The sequence below is a fragment of the Emys orbicularis genome, chromosome 2 (assembly GCF_028017835.1).
Source record: "Emys orbicularis isolate rEmyOrb1 chromosome 2, rEmyOrb1.hap1, whole genome shotgun sequence".
NCBI classification, from domain to species: domain Eukaryota; kingdom Metazoa; phylum Chordata; order Testudines; family Emydidae; genus Emys; species Emys orbicularis.
Genome location: NC_088684.1, coordinates 49,063,088 through 49,089,151, shown reverse-complemented (window position 1 = coordinate 49,089,151; position 26,064 = coordinate 49,063,088). Strand labels below are relative to the sequence as shown.

Genomic DNA, 26,064 nt, shown 5'->3' with positions numbered 1-26,064 from the left:
TTTCTGTTAATGTACTGGCTGGCCTGGTGCTCTGGTCCCAGGATAGGGATGTGAGTTCCATCTATAGCCCCACCGCAGTTTGGGAATCCCATTGCGGTGAAGCCATCTATGATGACCTGCACGTTTCCCAGGGTCACTACCTTTGAGAGCAGTAGCTCAACGATTGCGTTGGCTACTTGCATCACAGCAACCCCCACGGTAGATTTGCCCACGCCAAAGTGGTTCGCAACTGACCGGTAGCTGTCTGGCGTTGCAAGCTTCCAGAGGGCTATGGCCACTCGCTTCTGGACAGTCAGGGCTGCTCGCATCCGGGTGTCCTTGCGCTTCAGGCAGGGGACAGCAACTCACAAAGTTCAAGGAAAGTTCCCTTACGCATGCGAAAGTTTCGCAGCCACTGTGATTCATCCCAGACCTGCAGCACTATGCGGTCCCACCAGTCCATGCTTGTTTCCCGGGCCCAGAATCACCGTTCCACAGCATCAACATGACCCATTGCCACCATAATGTCCACGGCGCAGGGTCCCGTGCTTTGCGAGAGGTCTGTGCCACTCTCAGACTTAATGTCCTCACCGCGCTGCCGTAGCCTCCTCGCCCGATTTCTCCGCATCTGCTTCTGAAAAAGGTGGATGATAAGGTGCGAGGTGTTGACAACGGCCATAACTGCAGCGATGGTTGCAGCGGGCTCCATGCTCGCAGTGCTGTGGCGTCCGCGCTGTCACTCACCAGAAAAGTGCGTGAACTGATTGCCCGCCGGCGCTTTCAGGGAGGGAGGGCGGGAGTGACGGTTGAATGACGACAGTTACCCAAAACCACCCTCGACACATTTTTTTCCCCAGCAGGCATTGGGGGCTCGACCCAGAATTCCAATGGGCAGCGGGGACTGCGGGAACTGTGGGATAGCTGCCCACAATGCACCGCTTCCAATGTCGATGCTTGCCCCGTTAGTGTGGACTCACAAAGTTGAATTACTGTTCTTAGTGTGGATACACAAGTTCGACTTTGTAATATCGGTTCCACTAATTCGATTTAAGTAAAATCGAACTACTCTCATAGTGTAGACATACCCTCAGAGTGAGAGCTGGAGATCTGATCTTCTTCCCAGTCAGCCCCCAGTTGAGTTGTGTTCTTCCCTTTTAACTACTCTGTCCAAGCCTGACACCCATGGCAGGTGTAGCAGGGCAGGACTGATTAAGCCAAAGGAGGTCATTAACCCTTTCCTCACCAGTGCAGGCTTTGTATACCCCATCACACCTCAGGATGAGGTAGGAAATCAGGATAGTAATCTTGCATTTTTTACACATTGCTCTCTACATTGGAGTGCAAAAGACAATTCTTCCTTTTGTAAAAAGAGACATTTTCAGATTATATGAGTTTCTTGAATGGCAGCATCTGCATTCAGGCAATTTAGTGCAATCATTGTTCAATATGTGATCAGAGATGACCTAAAAAACCCTGGCCCTAATATATTCAAGAAGGATGAAAATCCAATTCAAGTTTGATTGTACATTCTAAGTCCAGCTCCAAATCATTTTATGTAAAAAGTGGTTAAATCCTTTGCCCCCTCTTCTGTCTCTCCTTAGCCCATAGTAGATCCCAGTTCTGATTCTGACAGGAAGGAGTTAGATTTGTTGTCTGGCTGATTAGCTGGTGTTTTGTAAGCATCACGCAAAGTGCAGCCAACTACACTGGGAGCAATAAACAGGAAGAAACAAGTCAGTAAAACCCAACCACGAGCTGACTGGAAATTAGTGACTATTGGTCATCACCTTCAAAAGAGAAGCACAAGACTTAGTACTCAAGGTTGTCACTTCCACAAAACAGCACAGAGATTGAGCGCTCTTTATCTCCATGACGGGGTACTCAGAGTTTTACTTCAATGTGGACCATGGCTACCTGGAGGGGCTGGTCCGAGGTTTTAAAGCTGGGATCTTGACCAATGCAGACTACATCAACCTAGTGCAATGTGAAACACTGGAAGGTGAGTCTGTCTCTCGATAAGGTAAACGAACAAATACTGTTGGCTAGATCACTGATGAAAGTTAAAAAAGAGACAGGTCAGAAAAAGAAAGATGATAAGGGATAATGTTATTGAAAGCAAGTAATAATCCTGTTTTTCCCTTTTGGAAATGTCCTAGAGAATTTAATAGGAGTGAAGTCAATATGGTTCTATAGAATTTACTCAATACATCTATAGGCTGAGATTTTCAAAGAGATTGATACCCTACTTATAAATTTTTCACCATACTATACAGAATTATATATCTGTATAGGATGGTTCACAAAACTTGGAAAAAGCTTATAATTTGGTACTAAATCCATAGATTTCTCCATAGGATGTTACTGTGTTACTGCATGGTTTTTAGATCTTTAAGAGACTTTCCACTTTAAAGGAGAAAAACTGGGTTTTAGGGAGATAAATTTGCATTACTCTTAAATGAAGAAAGGCTTTTGTGAAGGTGACTTTGTTGCAGAGGAGAAGGGAACATGCAGCTGTTTCCAAAGCAGCTTTTCTGCGGGTCAGACTGGCCACAGACTAGATCATGCAGATTTGTGAGAATAGATAAGGAGATGATCCCTCTCCAGGCATTTCTGAAAAAAACAACTTACAAGCAGAAAATTTCTTTTGCAAATAAATGAACACAGGCTTTCTTCTGTATCTGAGAATAATAACTGCAATTATTTAACCAAAATCTTTTACACTTAGGAATTCTATTAGGTCAAATTATCAGCATAATGACTAGAAATGCAAATTCATTGTGTCTGGAAAATTAGCAGCTTTGCTTCTACAGTGATGGTAGCAGAATTGGTAGGAGAGGAGAGGAAGCTGAAACTTGCCCACAACAACGCTCATTCCTCCCTCCTTACACAAGACTGGGCTAGTGGATCTTATAATAGCTTGGAAGTGTGACCAGTTCCTGTAACCTCTTTGTACTAGTAAATATGCCCTAAGGAACTTACCAATTCTACAGATATATTCCTGCTACAGCAGGTAATTTCCATGAGACAAATATCTCCTGCTCAATGAATGTACAAGCTCTACTTCAAAATGCTGAGAGAAATAACTGACAAAATGACTGAGTTATTAAACCCAGTGCTCTTTCTTCCTTATGTCTTCTGTGCTCTCCAGGAGACAAACAGGTGATGTTCCCTGAGTTTCCTTGGAGTATAAATTAGCTCCATAGCTGTTTTCTCAAAGAGTGAAGAAATTCCTCACTTGGAGAAAAATCTTATTTTTCAGACATTTAAAAAAATACCCAATCTTTTCAAAAATTGATCACAGGGCTTATGATTGGGTCATTGGAAGCCTTATGATTGTCGTCACAGTACCTGTGCTGAGGGAAATCCTTTTCCAGCCTCAACTGGGGCTTTTAGGGTCCCCTTATGCCATTCTGGCCCTTTTACCCAAAGTATAGGAGCTGGCACATTGGCGAGGGTCTCACCCTCAATATTTTACCCTCAAAACAACTATATGCAAAGAGGATAGCAATAATTTCTTATTTCATAGGTAGGTAGCTAAGTCACAGAAGGATTAGGGGCCCAATTCTGCTCCCATTAACATCAATGAGAGTAGGCCCTCAAAGTAATTTACCCTGTCCCAATATAGGTTGTGACCTTAGCAGCAGAAAGTCCAACCCAGAGCCAAATGATGTCCCCATCAGTAAAATGGGAATAATAGCACTTTCTGATCTCACAAGGGAGTTGGGACAACAAACACATTCAAGAGTGTGAGGCGCTCAGATGCTACAGTAATGGGGACAATATAAAATACGGAAGATAGACAGATGTGCTGATTCAGAGCTTTTTCGGGGCAGTTCCCAGGGAATCCACTTCGATGGAGTCCCAGCTGCAGCTTAAGGTAGACCTCCATAGGAAGAACATCCTATTGCTTTTGCTCTCCCTACCTATCTTAGAGTTTTATACTGTTAATCAGCACCATAGCATATGAGCACCTTCAGCATAAAAATCAATAGCGATAGCAAAGTCCCTAGTAGACTTCATGTAGTCTGACACTTCTTTCTTTACGGGGACAGAACTCTGCTTGAGGCACAGTTTTTTGGGGGGAGGTGGGAAGTTGCAAGAGGTATGAGAATAAAAACAGGTGTTTGAATTGTGAGCATCACTTATAGTGGAAACTTAAGGGCATGGCATCTTCCTCTCTCTCCCCCAATGGTTTCATGTAGATATTGAAAGGAATAAATGGTGTGGGTTTTTATGGGACCCTGCAAATGAGGGGTTTTAGAGTGAAGGAGCAGTTACTCATCACCACTCTCTGAGTTCTGCTGGAAAGGAATGATTGGAGTCTCTGTAGTGGTGGGCCATATACTCATTATATCATGGAGGTGTATTAGTAATACTTTGGGTCCACTGTGTCAAAGCTGAAGGGATATAGGTCCCTGTATGTAGTGTCCAGCAGTATGGGCACTGAGATCTTATCCTGTGTCCATGGCCATGAGGAGAGAGTCTTTTAATGCTTTGACAGCAGTCTCCTTGCTCTCCCCTGGTCTGAACATTGATTGTGAGGCAACGAAGATGTTGGCCAATGTCACGTGTTGTTGGAGCTTGATGGTTACTACTTGCTCAATTATTTTGCCCAGGAACTGGAGGTTGGAGACTGGACAATAGTGGAGAGCTCCTCCGGGTCAAGTGTTGGCTTCCTGAGGATTGGATGAATTATTGAATTTTTTCAAGTAATTTGGGGTTAATGTGCTTCTCTAAAGGAGTCACTATTTCCATTAGTAGTGGGCATAGCTACTGTTCTCTGGCTTTTACCAGCCAAGAGGAGCAGGGATCCATTTAATAGGTTTGTTACTTTAATAATTTTTCAGAGTTTCTGAAAGGCCAAACTCGTGATGAGGCCAAACTCAGTCAGCAGTGATGGGGCAGATAATACAATCTGGTCACAGGAGGAATTTTCTTTCCCAGTTAGCTCAATACATATTCTACAACTACAACCATTACTTGACAGGGACCCCATCCTGAAAAAAGTGTTTCCTGAACTACTCCTTCTGACCTTCAAACAAGTCCCCCACCTCTCCAAGCTAATTGTCAGAAACAACCTCCCCATAGACCAGGACACACTACCACAATGCAGCACCACACCCCACCAGAACAACAGATGCAAAATTGCAGACATATCTTCACTGCAACACCCTCCCCCCACAACACACCTTTGAAGATCCATGGGTCCTAACCACCCTTGTCACAACCTCTGATGTACCTCATCCAGTGCACTAAATGCCCCAATAGCAACTATGTGGGTGAAACCAGACAATCACTACACTCTTGAATGAACTCTTACAGGAAAATGATAGAAGACAAAGACTATGTCTACACCAGTACTTTTGTCGGTAAAACCTGTTGGTCAGGGTGTGAAAACCCCCCACCCCAGACTGACGTAAGTTTCACCGACAGCAGCGCCAGTGTGGACAGTGCTATGTCTGCAGGAGACACTCTCCCACCAACATAGCTACTGCCACTCATTGGGGTGGTTTAATTATGCTGGCAGGAGCGCTCTCTCCTGTTGGTATAGAGCGGCTACATGGGAGACCTTACAGTGGTGCAGCTGCAGCGATACAGCTGTGCTGCTATTAGGTCTCTAGTGTAGACATAGCCAAAAACACCCTATCACCTGTGGGCAAACACTTGTAGCAAAAGTGATGACTCTGTATCTGACCTATCAGTCCTGCTCCTCAAAGGAAACTTTCACAACACTTTCAAAAGACAAGCCTGGAAGCTTACATTCCTAACTTTTCTAGACACCAAAAATCATGGACTAATTAGAAACATTGGATTTATTGTTTATTGCAGCAATCTGTAACCCACAAACAACTCCCCCAGCAACTTCTCCCCTCCCCTTTCCTCCCTGTGACTGATGGGGTGTTAACAGGCCACTTCACCTTGAAACATGTGTTAATTACTTATGCTAAATAATCTGTTCAAACCTTGTATTTAGCACTGACACTTGTTAGTTTCCCAGACCTGAAGAGCTCTGTGTAAACTCAAAAGCTTGTCTCTCACACCAACAGAAGTTGGTCCAATAAAAGATATTACTTCACCCACCTTGTCTCTTTAATATCCTAGGGTTAACATGGCTACAACAATACTGCATACAATACATATTCTGATAATCTTATCAGTGAAGTATGTTAACAGCTCTTTGCAGAGCTTGATACTTGAGAGTGGTGTCTGGGTTATGCAGTAGGGGTTGACTAGCTACCTCACCCAGAGAGGAAGGCCCCTTAAGAGTGGCTGTATCCCAAGGTGCTAGGAATGCATTTGTGAGGAGTAAATAAAGGCAAATGAGTCAGTGGCAAAGTTGGAAATAGATCACGGGAAGCTTGATTCCTATTCCTCTCTGACACAGTAATGTACTCTAACCCCTACATATTTGTTTGATACATTAAAAAAAACAAAACAAAAAGGAAAGCTAAATTATCACTTTTCATCTTCATAGAAAATGTAGGTATGTGATACAAAATATGGGTGAGTACAAAAAGCTTTTTAATATATTTAGACTTGATTTTAAGCATAATTATATTTATGTCGGATTGTTTTACCATGCTTATATTTTTCCTCGATCTAGAGATTAAACTATAGATTAAGCTGAGTATTTTTTCAGTTAGAAAAGAAACCTGTACTACAGCACTCTGAATACTTCTAGTTATCCGACTCCACTGTCTATGTGCTTGAAAGGACATAACCTTTACAAATGTTTTGTCAACAGAATCTTGTGTTCAACTCTGTAAAGACTTGTTTAACATGATTTCCTTCATAAGGAATTAGTTTATACTGGCCGCATTCAGTCTGGTGCAGGAAGACCTAGAGAAACACTGGCAGATGCACAGGTACTAACCGGACTGAGTTAGTTTGACAAAAGGAGTGTGTTGAATGTGATCACTATAATGAGCCCAGTCTGGTGGTTACTCTCTGTATGGCAGTCTTATTGAGCTCAACAGAAAATTTGTACAGTATTCAGAAAGGCTATGTTATCAGGTACTATAGCAAGTCTACTACTTTTTGCTAACCACCACTTCGGAATTCATTTGTAAATGTAATAATTGTGAATCACAAAAAACACATTATCCCAAACTCTATCACTTAAAGCATATGAAGCTATTATTTTAGAATATGCCAGTGGCGTTTTATTTTTTTATTTTTTAAGGGAATGAATGCTAAACAGATCTGAATACTAAAAATAAATCCAAATTGCTTGTTCTGCCACCGGTAGTGGAAAATGATCATAAAGCCAGGGGACAATAGTTAAGGGAACTCATATTGGGAATCCTTTGGTGGCACAGGGTTGCTGTAGAGACTTCCGCAGACCCTCCCAGTGCAGGAAGCATGGACAGGATTTTCCTATGTCCATGACCTAGCTTCTAGAATAGCCCCTTTGGAGCTGCTAACAGCAGAAGTTAGAAAAGTCCAAAGGTCAGGGCCCAAATGTCAGAAGAGCATAAGAGTGACTTCTCTTGAGCTGTGCTGTACAGAACTTGGCTGGAGCCCGTTTCTGGGCTAAGCAGTACCATTACAAGTATACATCTGAGTTTTGATATATCTTCACATATATAAGAACATAGTCCTCCTTGAGATGTAAATAATCCATCTGAACAACGGAAGAATTCTCTAATAAAGTTATAGGGTCAGATTCACTCCTGGTTTATCTCAGCTTCTACCCACATAAACCAGGAGCTCTGCAGTCAGAAAGTCAACTGGAGGTAGGTTACGGTGGTGCAACAGCACGCTCCGGAAGACAGCACAGCCAAAATAGTGAATAAAGTTGACTGGGGAGGGGGTGAGGTAGAGCAGGTGGGAGAATGTGCTGTTTCAGCCCATCACCACTGCAGCATCACTGGTGTGACTCTATGGAGATTATGGCAGCCCTGCCCTAATACAACTTCTGAGGAGCGACATACGATTTGTCATCTCCTATGGTATGTAAAAAAGCCTGGTTAGGAAAAGGAGGTGCAAATTTGTGCTAGCCCTGCACTTGCTCTAAATGAAGATAATGACAAAATTCCCTTTGACTTCACTGGAAGATAATCAAGTCTTAATATGGAAATATAGGGTAAAAGCACTGAAACATGTAAAGTTATTCCAGTTGGTTCCATTTCTAGTGTTGTGACCGTTTATTCTCAGTCTCTTCTGAATCTATTTGTAGACTTGAAGTTACATCTACAGACCACAGACTATGGCAACTTCTTGGCCAATGAAACTGGCCCTCTCACTGTTTCCACCATCGATGACAAACTGAAAGCCAAATTACTCACAGAATTTCAATACTTTAGAAACCACGCCTTTGAGCCACTTGCCACGTTTCTGAACTTTATCACGTAAGTTAAGTTACCTGTTCATTTCAATTGCCACAGTTATTCAAAGTAAATCAGGGTAAATTTCTTGTTATTGCAATTTACACACAGCTGGCCAATGAGTGAAATTTATTTAATACTGTACCATTTTAAAGAAGTGTAACTCAGTGTTTAGAAACCTAAATAAAAATCTATTCTTATTTGTTACATCATGGACTAACAGTTTCAAAGTTGTATTACTTGTTTGGGGGGGGGAGGTGAGATGGGGAGGAGAGATTTAAATTTTTCAAAATATAATTGTTTTTAAATTAGGGTTTGGATTTTTTGGCAAGATGAAGAAACTCATGATATAGAGGATAGGAGTTCTAATGCAGAGTACATACTCTATATTTCCATACAGATAGCAAACTCTGCATTTTGTTTCAAAGTGGCAGTCTAAATATGAATTTCTGTGGTCTTTAGTGAGATGTTTAGATCCTAGTAGCTTTATTTTTGAAAGATCTAAGTGCTATCTGATCTGTTCTTGACTTTAACAACATATTACTGAGAGAACACAGACCTGATTTATGTTGGTTTGGATGCTTTAGCAAAATCTCCTCTTCTCTTAGTAAGCACTTCAATACACATTCTTACCTTACCTTTTAATACTTGGTGACTGTGACAAACTTGCAAAACTTTACTTCCCAGCTTAGTTTGGGGTAGTAATATTTTTTTCCTGACACAAAAGTAAAGTATCATTAATTTTTTCCTCATTATCATAAAGATGGCTGAGTTAATTTTGTGCATGGACTAATAAACATGGTGATTCTGCAAGACCGCACTAGGACAGTTATGCACTTAGAACTGTGCAAAATTCACAATTCTTGTTTCACAGAATTTCATTCAAAAATTATTGCTGTTTTCATTTCACAGTTTTGCATGCACACGTTTCCCTCCCCTCTCACCATACACTGTGGTGTTTTGCAGTAGGGATAGTACTTTCATAGTACGTGACATGCCTTTCACTTCACTAAGCTACATGTCCAAAATCCTTTAACCTCCTTTCAAACTTTGCATAGGAAATTCCATTAATCTGTTCTGAATCAGTGAAGCAAACCTGAAGAGTAGTATCCATTCTTTAAATGTCACACGTAAAACACTATGGAAATCTATGGCATCCACATGTGTTACAGCCCCAAAGTTCCTCAGGGTCATAGCAACATGATGTCCATGAGTGATAGGTTTTGCATTTCAATTTCAGAGTTACTGAAAAGGTCCAGATCATTCACTCTCATGGTAAAACCCACAGAAGACTGCTAAGAGGGAAGAAATCTCTGAGAGGATCCCTATAGCCATGGGGCTGGTCTCAAGGATCCTGAGGGATCTGCAGGAGGCCAGGGTCATCCACCCGAGCTCTGTAGTTATAGTGTCCACAAATCATGATAGCTCACTTAAAAGAAGAACTCCATCACCAGAGGTGGTTCCAGAGGAACTTTGAATACAGGCACATTAGATACTTGCAGTTATCCTAATGTTCCTCATGGGAAACAGCAGTTTCCCCAAACAGCAACAGCTTCTAGTTCATCAGATGTACTTTTGATGCAATGTATTAGTAGATTTTAAATCAAAATCACATCCTAAGGCTGCAATGCTGCATAAGAAGACTTACCTTACATTCATACTTAGTCCTTTCTTTAGAATAAGTCCAAAAGCACTTATATATCAAAGCAACACCAGCGTTCAAAATTAATGTTATCTAGCAGTCATTTTTCTGTCTGTGAGATGTTGATATCTGAATAGATGAAAACAGAGCAAGTATTTTGGTGGTTTAGGTCTGTAGGGTTTCTTTTATATTTAAGAAATAAATCAAGTTGTTTTGTAACTTTTTTTTCAAACTCAGGTACAGCTATATGATTGACAACGTGATTCTGTTGATAACTGGTACACTGCATCAGCGACCCATAGCTGAACTTGTTCCTAAGTGCCACCCTTTGGGCAGTTTTGAGCAAATGGAAGCAGTAAGCATTGCCCCAAACCCTGCAGAGCTATTCAATGCAATTTTGGTTGACACACCATTAGGTATGAAAATTTAATGATTTGTCTACAGATGCTCCTCTTCACATATTCCTGATAATTTCATTTCAGATCACACCAGCAGTTGTTTCACCAGATATTATATGATTTGATAATTTAACCTATGAGTAATTGGCAACTGCATTGCAGGACAAGATGCAGTTTTGAAGTGGTATTCTGTGCATTTCACAAAACAACTTTAAAATAAGACAGTTGATTAACAATTTTTATTTAACCTGGATAGCAGTCACATATAGAAAACATGCTACACTAGATCAGACTTTTATAGCTTACTTTCAGAAATATCAAGTGACTCTGATAATGGTTGAATTGTTATTTCAAGGTTTACTGTAAACATATGCCAACAGCTTAAGTGAATCATTTAGGACAAAATCCTGCCCATGCCTCTTTAGGCGCCAAGGTCCCTGGTAATGGCACCAGTTGTTATTATTAAATATTTATTTTATGGCAGGGCCCAAAAGCCTCAGTCGGTTGTAGGCACCCATTGTGCTGGGCACAGTACAAACACAGAAAGAGCCAATCCCTGCCTTGAATGGTTTACAATCGAAAGATAAAACAGACCAAGGGATGAGGTTGTGGATACAATATACAAGCAAAGGAATATGGTGAACAATTGGCATAGCTTTGTTAGTTACACTTATTGTAATTTTAAGTTATTCAACTGCACAAAGTGGGATAGGATTTTATGTGCACCCTATGCGCTGTGTTGAGCCCAACTCTGTAGGCATTCCCTGTGTAAAGGAGCTAGAGCAGGGATGGACTGGGGAAAGATTGGGGCTGGAGGATCCTTTGTTATATGGAGCCTCTGGTCCTTCCCCATATACAAAAACACACACAGAAGGAGTATGGCTAGGGAAGGGAGGCTACACCACCAATTGGGCTTGAGTACCCTCTGCAGAGCAGCTCCATGACCTGGAAAGGAAGATTCTTTTCTTCACTCTCCTCTGGAAATCTCCCCAAAGCCCAGCCCAACTACTTGTGCTAAATGCTAGGGAGTACGTTAGGGCCTTAAAAGAATTACTCTGTTAGCCATTCCCATCTGATGCTCTCTGGAGATTTGGGCACTGACAGCTAGATTGATTCCCCTTGCAGCAGAATCCTAGTATAAAGAGAAAAATTAAGAGGATTTCACATATTTACCTTCCTGTTTCTCTTCCCACTTCCCCCTCAAATTACCCTTTCTTGAAACCACAATTCCTTGATCGCTACCACAAAATTGGTAGATTGCTACTGGTCAGGGATGCTCACATATCTCCATATTAATTTATTCTGTAATTTAACATATTCTGCTTTCAGCTCCTTTCTTTCAAGGCTGCTTGTCTGAAAATGACTTGGACGAAATGAACATTGAAATAATGCGAAACAAACTGTACAAGGTAAGTGCTTCTTAGAATACTATACTGCGAACTTCCTACAAAAGTAAAAAAAAAAAAATCACAAGAAAATGATAGAACATCATCAGGTTCTATTTTTTAAAATCTCACTAATGAAAATGCCGTGGGTATAAGTTAGTATCTTAATTAGGGTGACCAGATGTCCCGATTTTATAGGGACAGTCCCAATTGTGGGGTCTTTTTCTTATATAGGCTCCTATTATCCCCCACCCCGTCCTGATTTTTCACATTTGCTGTCTGGCAGGGCCGCCCAGAGGATTCAGGGGGCCTGGGGAATTGCTGCCGAAGACCCAGCGCTTCGGCGGCGGGTCCCGGGGCGGAAGGACCCCCCGCCGCGGGTCTTCGGGGCATTTCGGCGGCGGTCCCGGAGTGGAAGGACCCCCCGCCGCCGAAGACCCGAAGCAGAAGAAGCTCCGGGGGCCCGGGCCCCACGAGAGTTTTCCGGGGCCCCGGAGCAAGTGAAGGACCCCGCTCCACGGGCCCCGAAAAACTCTCGTGGGGGCCCCTGCGGGGCCCGGGGCAAATTGCCCCACTTGCCCCCCCCTCTGGGCGGCCCTGCTGTCTGGTCATCCTAGTCTTAATCTATTAGTTATTCGTAAGCAAAAAGTCATTTTAAGTTGTCAACCAAACATAACAGCATTGTTGGATCTTAAGACATCCATAGTAGGTTTTCTAAACTCCCACAATTTTTGGCATGACTAACATTTCTCTTATTTACAAAAGGTAATTAACTTGAAGATTTCTAATTACTTTGATTCTACCACTTTAAATTCCATTTAGTAGAGTTCATTATTGACATTGTCTATGATCAGTAGAGCTGATTGAATTTTTTCAAATTTTGAAGTTATAGTGTACATTTTTGAATGCTGACAAAAGGGAAAAATTGATGAAGTGTGTGAATTTTATCAACCAGCTCTACATTTAATCTAAGTGTTTTGCTTAATTTTAATCTTGCTTTTTCTAGTCTGTAGCATTGCTACAGCAGCTTGTGAGAACCATTTCTTCTTTGTAGTATCTCATTCTTCACTTATCGTATGTTTACTGTAGCATATATAAGTAATTTACATCTTCTAAGTACTTTACAAATATTAATTAGTACATAGGACAATATCATATTTCCAGACTATACATATTTCATTCCTGTAAATTTTCCTCCTAATCCATTCTCTTCAAACTTTTTAGTATCCTATTTGTTCAGCTATATTCTTTCTTCCTTTTACAGTTGATGACCCAAATTGTATGCAGTATTCCTATAATGGTGCAAAAGGGAAAAATTATTCACTTGGTCTTACAAGTATTATTTATACCTCCCAAATCTGCATTTGCTTTTTAAATATTCAGTGCATTATTACCATTCATATTTACCTTTCCATCAACAATTACACCCAGGGTTTTTATTCTCCCATATTACTACTGTCCAGCCACTCATTTCTCATTTTATAATATATAGCTTTAATTTTTATATCCTATATGCAATACTTTGCATTTATCCTTGTTAAATCTCTTTATATCCCTCTCTTCTCACTCCTCCACATTATTGGGGGATCATTCAATATCTTCTAAATTATTAAAAATTCCCTCCTTCTCTGCCTTCAGTTTAGTGTCAGCTCTGAATTTTATCAATGAATTGTTTAGCCCTTCCTCCAGATGGTATTGTACTGGGTCGATCATGGAACCCCATAGACAGATTCTCAATAGGTCGCCTCCATTTATGATTAGCTGTTTATTATGTGGTGCTGGTGACAGCTTCCTTTAATAAGATTCTGTGATGTTGTAGCAAATGTCTTTCCACAACGTAATAGTAACAATGCCCTTAGAGGGGATCCTAGAAAAAAACCAGCATGTAACTCAGAAAAATATTTACTAACACAAAGTTTACTTCTTGGGCACACAGGGGTTTCACTAAACAGGTCATGTGCTGAGAAAGTTCCAAGGCAGTTGGAGTGAGACTCCTCACCAGGTCACAGTTGCAGTGGATGTGCTGTACAGCCCCAAGCTGCAGTAGCTTTGTTGGCTGATGTGACCTAACTCAGGGTTTTGAGAAGTATGGTGCAGAGATTAGCTCATGTATCCTCCTAGTTACAGACCCACAGCTTTAGCACCTGCCCCGAAACCCCTCCTCTGCATTGGACTGCTGAGTTTCCCTCAGCCATCTGCTTCCTGTGCAGTGGAAGCTTACTGGATCTGGAGTCCAAAGGTCTTCAGCACCTTCTTTGGAGAGCAGGGAGAGTGCAGTATTTGCTCCATTACATCCTTTAGATGTTACTAACATTTTAAGAGGAAGACATTTTAATTTTTCAAGCTCAATCTAGTAAAGCATTTAAGCGCATGCTTACCTTTAAGTATGTAAGTAGTCCCATCAATTTCAACTGGGGTACCTACATGCTTATGTGCTTTGCTGGACTGGGGCCTTAATGAAGTTCTATATAAAATGTGTCTTTTTCTCCCCCCTTGTTTAGTCTTATCTCGAGGCTTTTTATAAGTTCTGTGAAAAACAAGGAGGCACCACAGCAGAAATAATGTGCCCTGTTCTTGAGGTAAGACAAGCGCAGACCTTATGCATCTAAGTATTCCATGAGGATTTTCTAGCTCAATTATTTAATGCTTTTCCTGCTCCTTCCTTCTTTCCCCGATTTGTGAAACTGACATTCAACTTTTCTCTGAGTGATAATTGGTTTACTAGGATCTGATGAAAACATTTGTTTCAGGTCCAAATTCAACCATTACTTACAGAAGTAGCCATTCCATTTCAAGAGAGGAGTCAGCCTCAGTTAGTATTTTTCTATAACTGCCACAGTAGAAGAGAGTTACCAACGTGTGCAGTAGTATCAGAGATCGCTTACATTTGTTAATACACTTGGTATAAGGAAGGAAGAAAGCTGATTTCGATTTTTCTAACACCTTTTCCCCTGAAATTAGGTTCTTGATATCGAAGGTCTCAAATCACCAATTTTTAAAGAGTATGAACTGGCAGAAATACAGTGTCGTAGGGGTTTAATTTTCAAAAGTGCTTATTGTTGGTCTAATTCTGCTCCCCTTGAACTTAATGCTTCAAGTCAGAGTTGAGTGACTTTTGAAATTTCCATCCTGCAGGAAATCCAGACATTTCAACACATTTGTTTTCACCCCAAATTGGCACACAAAGTAGACATTTTGAATTTTTCTGTGGAATAGAAATTCCAAAATAACTGATTCAGAAATGTTGAAATGTTTTGTTTTGACAGTTTTCAAATGAAATAGTTTGACATTTACAAAACTGAAATGTTTCATTTTCATTTGTTGAAATGAAGCAAAGTGGTTTGTTTAAAATCATTTTCAACTGCATTTCCCATTATACTACATTACAACTCCAATAAGGCAGCTCAGGTCGATGCCCCCATTTTGATCTATGGTAGGCCAGGCAGGGAAACTGGCCTACATCTCCCATGATGTGCCATACAGAGCTTGGTTAGAGTGAAATCTGTGTTGCACTATGGGAGATGTAGTCCTCCAGGGAGCTCAGACTATAGGAGAGAATGGAGGCCTATGCGTGAATATGGAAATGCAATTCAATATTTTATTGAGCTGATTCAGAATGAAACAACAAAACAAAAAAATGATTTGGTTTCTTATTTGGGTTGGTCTGATCCAAAATAAAATATTTCATTTCCATTTTCTGCACAAATTGAGATTTTCCTATGGAAAGTTTCCATTTTGCAGAAATAGCATTTTCCATGAGAAAATAATTCAGATACAAAATTCCCGACCAACTCTAGTTGAAGTCAATGGGAGTTTTAGCAGTGACTTCAGTGGGAACAAGAGTATGTCAATGCTAAGCATTTTTGAGTAGATCAGTTGGCTATCAGTGTAGAGTTCTTTATAGAAGCATTCCCCCCCCCAACCCCCACCCCATAACATTAAACTGATCTAAGGACGTGTTGAAAAGACTGTCTTTTTATAAAGACAGCTAATAAAGAAGCTTAATTATATGGACGAAGAAGAAGTTGCCATTTATGCCGTATTTTCATACATATGCTCAGGTCTCATCCTGAAAACCTTACTCAAGCATGCAGCCATCCTGCAGTCAATGGGACTACTCCCATAAGAAAGGGTTGCATGATCATTCCCAAAACTAAAAAAGTTACTATATTCAAATATAATTAAAATGTGTATTGTCCTCAAAATACTATAGATATAATGGCTAAAAGTCACCCTATATAGACATTATAGATCAAATCCTCCTGCTCTCTCTACTTATGAAAGTAGACCCTCTGGAGTTGATGTGCCTACTCACATTAGTTAGGCAAGTAGGATTTGGCTCTATTACTTATTAACCAGAAATCTTTTCATGCACACTTATTTTCTAATCATTTCCCCATTGTTTATTTTCTTTCCCTATGCTGAAGCCAGTGCCAGAGTGCAATCAGGTGACTGTTACAACTTGTTCTAGTCCATACGCGCAGGATCTAGGAATGTGAATCTGTTCTTAAATTTGCAATACAGTGTTGCAACTGCTAAAATGTAAACAAATTATATTGCTCAATAGAAAACTGTAATTCTCTGCTCACCAAAGCATTTTGAAAGTTCATATACTCAGAAGCACTTCACACTCTGCCTAAATTCTGCTCATGCTGTATTTTGATCTGGATAATTCTGAAGCAAGTCCCAGTAATTAGTTGATCCATAACTTTTTTTTAAAAAGGTACTTTGCTTTAAAAACAGAAAAAAGAAAAAAAGCTATTTTGGTCCCAAGTCAGTAAAAGAATTGGTAAACTTAAAGATAATTTAAACATTCACTTACCTTTAAAATATGAATTAAATCCCTCAGGATGATAAGTGAAATTTTCTCCTGTGCAGAGGCACAAAACAAGGCCTATACATTGGCATGAATTTTACTGTTTTCCCTGCAGCAGTAGATAGAGCTGACATCTAAAGCTGTGAGAAGAAATATAGCCCTCTACTTTAGGTGTTAGTAATCATTTAGTGCAGAGAAAACACAGAAACCTGAAGGCCTGAACTTGGCAGGCAAAATGTCTCAGTTCACCTCTGCCAGGTCCTTATCTGTTGTTTTAAGTTGTCTGCACATGTAGCAATTATTTTTAAACTTTTCCATTTCACCTTTAATCTCAATAGCAGCTCTCCAGAGATCTGAAGTTACTGAAATAAATGCGGTTTACTTTTGATCTTTTCTTTTTTAATGTTTTGAGCAATGTTATTTAAATCCACAAGGGGGGAGGGAAGAGATTTCCCAGCAGTCTGCAGAATTAAATGGTTTGAGAAGCAAGAAGTACGGAAATGATGGGGTGGGCAGTGGTTGGGATGAGACATCAGTGCAAGAGTCACGGAATGAAAGCTTAACTTTCTTAATTTCTCTTTAGAGAGACAAGGGGGGTCAGGTAATATCTTTTATTGGATGAATTTCTGTTGGGAAAAGAGACAAGCTTTTGAGATGACACAGAGCAGTCATCCAATATGTAGTATCAAAAATCACAGGGTCTACTCCTTGCAAACACTTTCTACCAAGTGTAGCACTTACTAATTTGAGTAGTCCTGTTAGACTTTAATGGGACTATTCATGGCATTAAACACAAGCACTCATTATTATGCTGTTTTTTAGAATCAGGCCGTCTAATTAAGTCTGTTACCTGTTTTGTTTTATGAATTAAGTTTGAAGCAGACAGACGTGCTTTTATCATCACTATTAATTCATTTGGCACGGAGCTGAGTAAAGACGACAGAGAGAAACTATATCCAACTTGTGGAAAACTTTATCCAGAAGGCTTACGCCTGCTGGCCAACGCAGAGGACTACGAGCAAGTGAAGTGTGTGGCAGATTACTATGCAGTATGTAAGATGTTTCAAATGTCTTTCAATGTTCCAGAATGTGGGTTCCAAGAAAAGCCCTGCACTACAAGATTAAAACATTTTAAAAAAAAGTTAAGTACACCTCTACCCCAGGATGCTGTCCTTGGGAGCCAAAAAATCTTACCGCATTATAGGTGAAACTGCGTTATTTCGAACTTGCTTTGATCTGCCGGAGCGCGCAGCCCCGTCCCCCCGAAGCGCTGCTTTACCGCGTTATATCCGAATCCGTGTTATATCGGGACGCGTTATATCGGGGTAGAGGTGTATCCAACATAAGAATCAAATTTAAAGGATCCAAAACAAAAGTGTATTGAATCAAAGGCTTTCAGTACAAGAAATTGTGAACATTGAAGTTATTACATTAGTGTAGTACAAGGTGCCCATCACAGAGACATGAAAGTAGGGCCAAATCATACCTTCCTACAAGCAAAACTGTTCCCATACCACAAAGGTCCCAAGAAACACAGGTTCATTTTTTGGCAGTGAAGACAAGTCTGACATTTCTTGGCAGATTATGGTCCCTCCTCATCCCGAGGTAGTTCTGGTCCCCACTTATCCACCCCCATCCTGTAGGGATCCTGGGTCTCCCTCAGCCAGAGAGTTTTCCCTCTCTTTGACCTGCACAGTGCATGAGCCAGTACCGCCAGCAGTCGATTTCCCAGTGGATTCTCCTGCACTCTGCCGTACAGAAACAAGCTCCCCATGTGCCGGGCTGCAACATCATTTAGCCCAGTCACCCCTCTGTTTTAGGCAGAGCAGTGGTGGGGACAAATTTCACTGGTGTTGTGACCACGCACCTGGAGTGATGCTCCAGACTGCTCCAGCAGTAGCTGTACTGATTTAGCACAGGACCACTGCTTAAAAGTGATTGGGCTATCCCTCTCCAGTTCCACAGCCTACGGTACTTTGAGTAAGTGCAAAAACCTTGGGGTGTGGGGCTGCCTCCGCATCTGAAACCCTCCCCTAATTGGCACCACTGCTTCTCAGTTGTTACCTCAGGGAAGAGGAGTTTAGCTGCAGCATTCCAAACCTACAAATCATAGGGATTTACAGAAAAAGGGTCCAAGCCCACATAGAACCTCCCTGTCCACTGGCAGCTCCTACACAAGTTGCACTGCCACTGGGGAGGCATGTCACCCATGCAAACACAAACGTTCTCTGTGAGGAGAGTGAAGCAACAGAGACTAAGTGAATGCTACTTGCAGCAGTCTTGATCAGTGTCTACACTGTGCTATGTCAGCGGGAGACGCTCTCCCATCGATGTAATGCATCTTATCCAGACGTGCTAAATTGGTGCCACTGCACTGATGTAGCAGCGCCGATTTAGCGTGGTAGTGAAGACAAGCCCTTCTTGAGTACAGGTATCTCACCACTGCCAGAGGTGAGAATGTGGCGAACACATGCACAGAGAAGTGCATGGCTGTTCCCATTCTCATGCTGAGCCCTAGCACCACCAAGCTGCAGTAAGAGAGTTTCCACATGGTCTGAATCTAGAGGGGAAAACTATGTCACAGAGCTTGCATTCTCTCCCTTTTCCTCCCCACTGTCATCCCATGTGAGTGCCATTTGATCAGCATCCCCCTTCTTTATACACACACACACACAGCATGCGGGGCGATAGTCTTCCCCTTTTCTATCAGATCCTTGTAGTGAATTTTGTGGTTCAGCCTCCCTTTTGCAACACAAGTTGCATCACAAATTAATACACACAGATTGCACCCATACTTTGCATCTGCTAAATGAACTGTGAATGCAAGCATAATTTTTGTGCTTCTAGCTGCTTGACCTGCATTCTGAGGCTGCCTTTCTGAAAATGTGTTTTTAAGTCACTGAAGAAGTCCTGAAGTAAATGGGGTAGTTGTACTCACGCAATAGCAAACCCCTTACAGTTCTCTCATTTAAATTGTGAAGTTCGGAGGGAAAGGGGGAGGAAAAACAAGGGCAAATGCCAGTATTTTTCTCTTTCAGTGCATATTTGCATGGTCCATGCATTCCAGACAACCAAGTACAATCTGCATGGGTTCCTATTTACAGAAAGGTTACTTAATACAGAGAAGGTTTGTTTGATTTTGATAAATAGGATGAATGAACATATTATTTCCCATTGGTGATGGTTTGTGCTTCTAGGAATACAAGGCTATGTTTGAAGGGGTAGGAAGTGGTACTGGAGAAAAGACACTGGAAGATGCATTTTTTGAACATGAGGTAAGACATTCCACCTCTAAATGTATTACTATCAAAACAATTTTACTCATCTGTGACAGGAAGTGGTGGTGGTCATTCAGTAGATAGCGCTATTTCTTCTGAGTCTGTACTGACCCAATAACTCAACATTGTGTTAGGACACACTGCACTGCTATAGCTGGCATATTTGGAGGAGTCAAAACAGAGGGTTTCACTTTCTAAGTAAAACAAATGCCAGGGCACCCTTTGAAAGTGTGCGTATGCAGGTGTAAAGCCTCATGGTCTGGCCAAATTCCATCTCAAGCAATTATAAACCATTTACTGAAATTTCCTCTGCAATATCCATAGGAGACGGTATTCATTTTCTGCCCTAAACTCTTGGATGATGTTTCTGTGGTCTGTTAAAGAGTTGCCACAATTAAACCAGACATAGCTGCATTTTGATCATGCTTTTAGTGGGCAGATCCCTAGTTATAGTTAGTTAAGTTTAGGATGACCAGATAGCAAGGGTGAAAAATTGGGACGGGGGTTGGAGGGTAATTGGCACCTATATAAGACAAAGCCCCAAATATCGGGACTGTCCCTATAAAATTGGGACATCTGGTCACCCTAGTTAAGTTTGTAAAGTGCTCTAGAATCCTATTCTTCTTTAATGCATTATTTTAAAGATAGTTCTGATTTAATGTTTTTCCTTAGGTAAAAATGAATGTGCTTGCCTTCAATAATCAGTTCCATTTTGGAGTGTTCTACGCTTATGTCAAGCTGAAGGAACAAGAAAGCAGAAATATTGTCTGGATTGCTGAGTGCATTTCCCAGAGACATAGAACCAAAATTAACAACTACATACCTATTTTCTAATTCAGAGAATTTATAGTTCTAGAGTGCACAAACAAATAATTTGTGAATATTAAAGAAGAAAATTTTTAAAAAGTTTCTCAGATTTTACAAAATGTATTAATGGTCACCTTTATACATAGCACAATGGAAGCAAAACTATACTTGTATCTATGATCTTAATTTCCCCCCCCCTTTATCTAATAATAATTGACTGAATCTTATTTTTAGCTGTCCCCCCCCCGCCCCTGTGCTCGTTTTAATTTAGTTGGTCAATAAAAATTGCCAACAGGTTCCTGTTTGTTTATTCTTTACCTCCTGTGCCAATACAAGTGTCACATCTGTGTTTTGCACTAGTGGTTTTTGGAAATCTCATCAGAAGGTTTAATTTGGAACTAGCAGTTTTCTCAAAGGACATGGTTCAATACATGCCAGTAGAACCACCATTTCAATCCTAGAAGATCATAGTTAAGTGAAAATTAAGGGTTTCTTAATGCTGCTGTTACAAAGGATATGAAGAACTAACTGGGGGAATAGCGAGACAGACAAAACCTGTGAAAGTCCCCTTGCAGCTCTTCCGCCCCTTTCTTCCATCTAGGTAGGGTTGCCAACTTTCTAATAGCACAAAACCAAACAACCTTGCCCTGCCCCTTCTCTGAGGCCCCACCCCCCTCCCTCCAGCCCCCCTCCCTCCATTGCTTGCTCTCCTCCACCCTCACTCACTTTCACTGGGCTGGGGCAGGGGGTTGCGGACTCCAGGGTAGGGCGAGAAATGAGGGGTTCAGGGTGCAGGAGCGGGCTCAGGGCTGGGGCAGGGGGTTGGGGTGCAGGCTCCAGCTGGGGGTGTGGGCTCTGGGGTGGGTTCGCAAATGAGGGATTTGGGGTGCAGGAGGGGCCTCAGGGCTTGGACGGGGGGTCTGGGTGTGAGAGGGGGTGCAGGCTCCAGGAGGGGGCTCAGGGCTGGGGTAGAGGATTGGGGTGCAAGAGGGGGTGTGGGATTTGGGAGGGGATTTGGGTGGGGGTTATGACCTGGGGCAGAGGGTTGGGGTGCAGGGTCTGGAAGGCAGTTTGGGTGCAGGAGGGGGCTCCGACCTAGGCCAGAGGGTTCGGGGTATGGGCTCCGGCTGGGCGGCGCTTGTCTCAGGCGGCTCCTGATCGGCAGCGCAGAGGGGCTAAGGCAGGCTCCCTGCTTGCCCTGGCTCTGCACTGCTCCTGGAAGCGGCCGGCATGTCTGGCCCCTAGGCAGAGGCATGACCAGATGGCTCTGTGCGGTATGTACTGCTTGTGCAAGCATGTGCTGCCCCTGCAGCTCCCATTGATCGTGGTTCCTGGCCTATGGGAGCCGTGGAGCCGGCACTGGGGGCACGGGGCAGTGTGCAGAGCTTCCCTGATTGCCCCTGGACCTACGGGCTGCAGGGACATGCCGGCCACTTCTGGGAGCTGCGCGGAGCCAGAGCAGGCATGGAGCCTGCCTTAGCCCCACTGCGCTGCCAACCGGACCGTTAACGGACTGGTCAGCGGTGCTGACCGGAGCCGCCAGGGTCCCTTTTTGACCAGATGTTCCGGTCAAAAACCAGACGCCTGGCAACCCTACACCTAGGATGTGTGCACTAAACTTCACCAAATCCCACGGGCATGGAGCCAGTGGTGTAGAGGTCAAGAGACTGTAACCATGGGAGGCACTCAGATACCATGTGATAAGTACCATAGAAAAATCAAGATGATTATATAAATTCAAACTTCAGAAAAAAGAAAAATTCCTTGGAAAGCCATAACTTAGATAAACACCTCTTAAATTCCAGATGTAACTGATGAGTTAAATACCAGAACTTCCCATGCTGTTTTGGATACTTATGAATCGAACGGAAAACCAAAGATGTTAATGTACTGCATGAATCATAGTACAGAAGAATACTAATGCTTTACATTATTTTGTAATAACTTGAGTTGACAATTTTCTTTAGGAACATATTACAGTAGTAGGAATTTTTTAAAAAGCTTGTGATTAATGAGGAAATATAAGTCACTATTTAAAAGAAATTCACTATAAGTCTATTTGGTATCTCTGAACCACCTTATCTGGTAACCCTACATTATCAGGAAACAAATTAGTACTATAAAAAGACAATATACTGACATGTTAGGGTTTTGTAGAATTATTATTCTATTTTTGGTATATGTAATTGTTTGCTTGCATTATTTTTACTATCTTGTTTTTGTAAATTTATATTTCCCACATTATGCTATGACCAAAACTTTCTAGTCTTACTAGTCTGCAGCTACATTACAAGTAATATAGGCAAAAAGAAGACTAAAATGTCTCCTATTTATGTCTCTCAATACTCTTTTGCTAATGGGAATTAAGGAGTTTATTTACAGTCTCATAATAAAGGATAAAAAATGCAGAGGACAAAATTAACAGGTTCATCATACTGGAACTAAAAGCAAATGCGTCTGCACTAATACTCAAATCCTCCCTGCTTGTACAAACTGAGTGAACAGGCTTTGTGCCGAGGTTTCTCTGAGGAGGTTGGAGAGGAAAGAATCCCCTCTCTACTTGAAGCCATTGGGTGCCAATGGAGGCAGTACTTTGCTGCTAGAGAGTCTATGGATAGATGCAGGTGCATTAACTCCTGGTTTTTTTAATTTTAGGGTTGGGTGGGGGCTAGAGTTAAAATAATAATAGCTGTTGAATATTGCTTCCATAAGTAGTTTTGTACCTGGACTAAATTTGTCCACTTTTAATTAAGTGAGATTAAACCACCTTCTGTTCCAAGCTCAGTCTTTCTCTCTCTTTTTTTTAATGCAATCTTTAAATGCAAAGCAGGACTGATCCTTATGCAAAGCATATAGACTAACCTATGACTATACTTAAAACTGAAAGGATATTTCCCACTGGACAATTACCCACTAGACAATTAAGCCAGGTAATTCTGCCCTGAGTCTGTCAGTCTCAGAATGCCCAACTTCAAGACCTAAGACACAGAGAAGTTTGCTGAGCTAGCAAATCCATGTTGTTTGAATGGAGGTAGTAACTGGCCACCCATCTGACCTCACAGCAGAATCATGAAGCCTCCAACACTAAAAGTTAGATTCTTCTGCAATGATTTCAGAAGCAAGAGCAGCTGAGATCAAGCACAAGCCAATAACATCCTGTACCACCAGTTCTTCATCTTCAGCACAGGGAGTGGGAAGAAACTGAATAAAAGTAAATCAGAAAAAAAAAAAGATGGCAATAATACTTACAGGAAGCTTGGATCAGGCGACATGACATTGGAACAAACTAATTTCAGAGACAGAAATAGTCATTCAGTAAGACAGAATGAACATTCTCCGATAGCAAGAAGAAAAATCCACACCACAGAACCACAGGAAGAGTAAGAAAAACCTCAGAGAAACCAGCTAAAATTTTTAAATTGAGAGTACACTTTGAGAAATATTCATGACAAATATTATGGGGTTTCATATGTTTTGTGACTTTCAGATCAAATTCGCTCAGTTTACAAATAAAAGTATTTGTTACTATGAGCCACAGAAAGTCAAACTGTTCTGTCAGATTAGAACACATCAAATAACAATTCTGTATTTGGAACTTAATTGATGATTAAGTGTAAGCCAGAACAAAATCCATGTTACTCTCCCATAGTTATAGGAGTTCTGCAGCGCTAACAGGAGTAAAAAGAAGGAAAACTAACTGCCATTTAAGGTAAGTAGTGAGGAATTATAATAAATACAGGGCAAAGACCTGATTAGCAAAATGCCATTTGTATAGTGTCACTAAAAGATTCTTACTCCTGGGGGAATTCTATGCCACTGCATATGTGCAGACTTTATGTCCCTTGCAGATTTCTTTGCTTCCCTGCAGAAAAATGACTTGCTGATGGGGAAGCCAAGGGAAGCCACAAGAGCCGTCATGAGACCCTCCCCAGCAGTACGTTTCCCAGTATGGTGCCCAGGGCAGCTAGCAGAGAGGTAAATCACTGTGGGGCAGGAGGTGGAACTGGGGATGACCTGGCTGGTGGCTCCTACCCTGCGCCGGACTCAGCTGCTAGTCCTGGCTGGGGAGGATAGGACTTCTTCCTCCCCTGCATGGCATCTGGGGCTGGGTCAGACCCACCCCAGATTTCTCCCCTGGCTGCAGGAAGCTCTACAAACTCTCTGTCCCCCGGCTTCCTGCACCCATTGCTCCTCAGCTGCATGGGGAGGGATCCCTGTACAGGGAGCTACACCCCCATCTGCCCAACCCCCATGCATCTAGACCCCCTTATACCCAAGCCCTCCCACAGAGCCTTACCTCCCTGCACCTGGACCACCCCAATGAGCCACCTGCACCCGGATCCCCACCCCACCAAGGCCCACCAAGTTGCACCTGTAACCCCACCCCACTGAGCCCCACTCCCCCAGCATCTGGACCCACCACTAAATCCCCCACATGCAGACCCACCTGCCAAGCTCTATCCCCCACATACCCAGCCCCTCCACTGAGCCCCAACCACCTTCACCTGGACCCCCCTGCAGAGTCCCATTACCATTGCACCCAGAACCCCCCAACAAGCCCCTGTGCATCCAGATTCCCCCTGCACCCAGATCCCCCACTGAGCTGTCTGCACCCAAATTGCCCCACACAGAACCCTCTCAACCCACACTTGGATCCCCCCACATTAAGCCCCTCCAAACTTGGATCCTGCCTTGCTGTGCCTGTCTGCCCACACAGAGGGGCAGGGCCCTGGGGTGTTTCTGGGGCAGGCCCAGTCCTTGCGCTGTGTCAGGATTGGGTGTAGCCTCGCCGCTTAGTTTGTGTCCTGGATGGGGACTAGCTGCACAGTGATCTCCCACCTCTGTGCAGCCAGTGGCCTGCCATGCTGGAGCCTCCACATCTATTTGACAAATAAAATTTGCAGAATTTTAATATATTGTGTGCAGAATTTTTATTTTTTTGGTGCAGAATGCCATCAGAAGAAAAAGATGTAGTTCTTTCAACTGAAACTCCATGACAGTAGTCTACCTATTAACCACCTAGTTAACAGGTAGAGCTTCCAAAAGGGAAGGCCTCCGAAAGTTCTGTTCATGAATTTCTTTGGGCCAAGGCATTGCATTTGTATCTCTTCTCTGCCATCAAATGGAAGTATCACTTTGGGACAAATTCACAAATGTTCTACAATATTTTTGCACTAAAAGACTTGCAAAGCAAAAATGTCTATTTGTAGCTAGTGCGTCTCTATTTCTAGAAAAACAACTTGTCTTTTTTTAGATGCTCTGGAGATTAGAGGATATAGACTCAAGTATGTGGAAATAGAGATTCATGTTAATATCCTTGGCAAAACTAGGTACTACTAGAAAATGAAGGAATGACAATCCATCAATGGCCAATCTCAATATTGCTAATTTGGGGTACAATTTCACCTTGCTTAATAAAATGTCTGCTCTAG

At 42.1% G+C, this 26,064-nt stretch overlaps 1 protein-coding gene across 1 annotated transcript; it reads left to right on the top strand.

Moving 5' to 3' along the window:
• The first annotated feature begins 1,816 nt into the window (after positions 1–1,816).
• ATP6V0D2 (ATPase H+ transporting V0 subunit d2) lies at positions 1,817–20,827 on the top strand. Its single transcript, XM_065399600.1, has 8 exons — positions 1,817–1,978; positions 8,159–8,330; positions 10,186–10,364; positions 11,676–11,755; positions 14,233–14,310; positions 17,420–17,596; positions 19,745–19,822; positions 20,498–20,827. Exons 1-8 carry the CDS (start codon positions 1,849–1,851, stop codon positions 20,657–20,659), a joined length of 1,056 nt encoding a protein of 351 aa, XP_065255672.1. The 5' UTR covers positions 1,817–1,848; the 3' UTR covers positions 20,660–20,827.
• Positions 20,828–26,064: the final 5,237 nt, after the last annotated feature.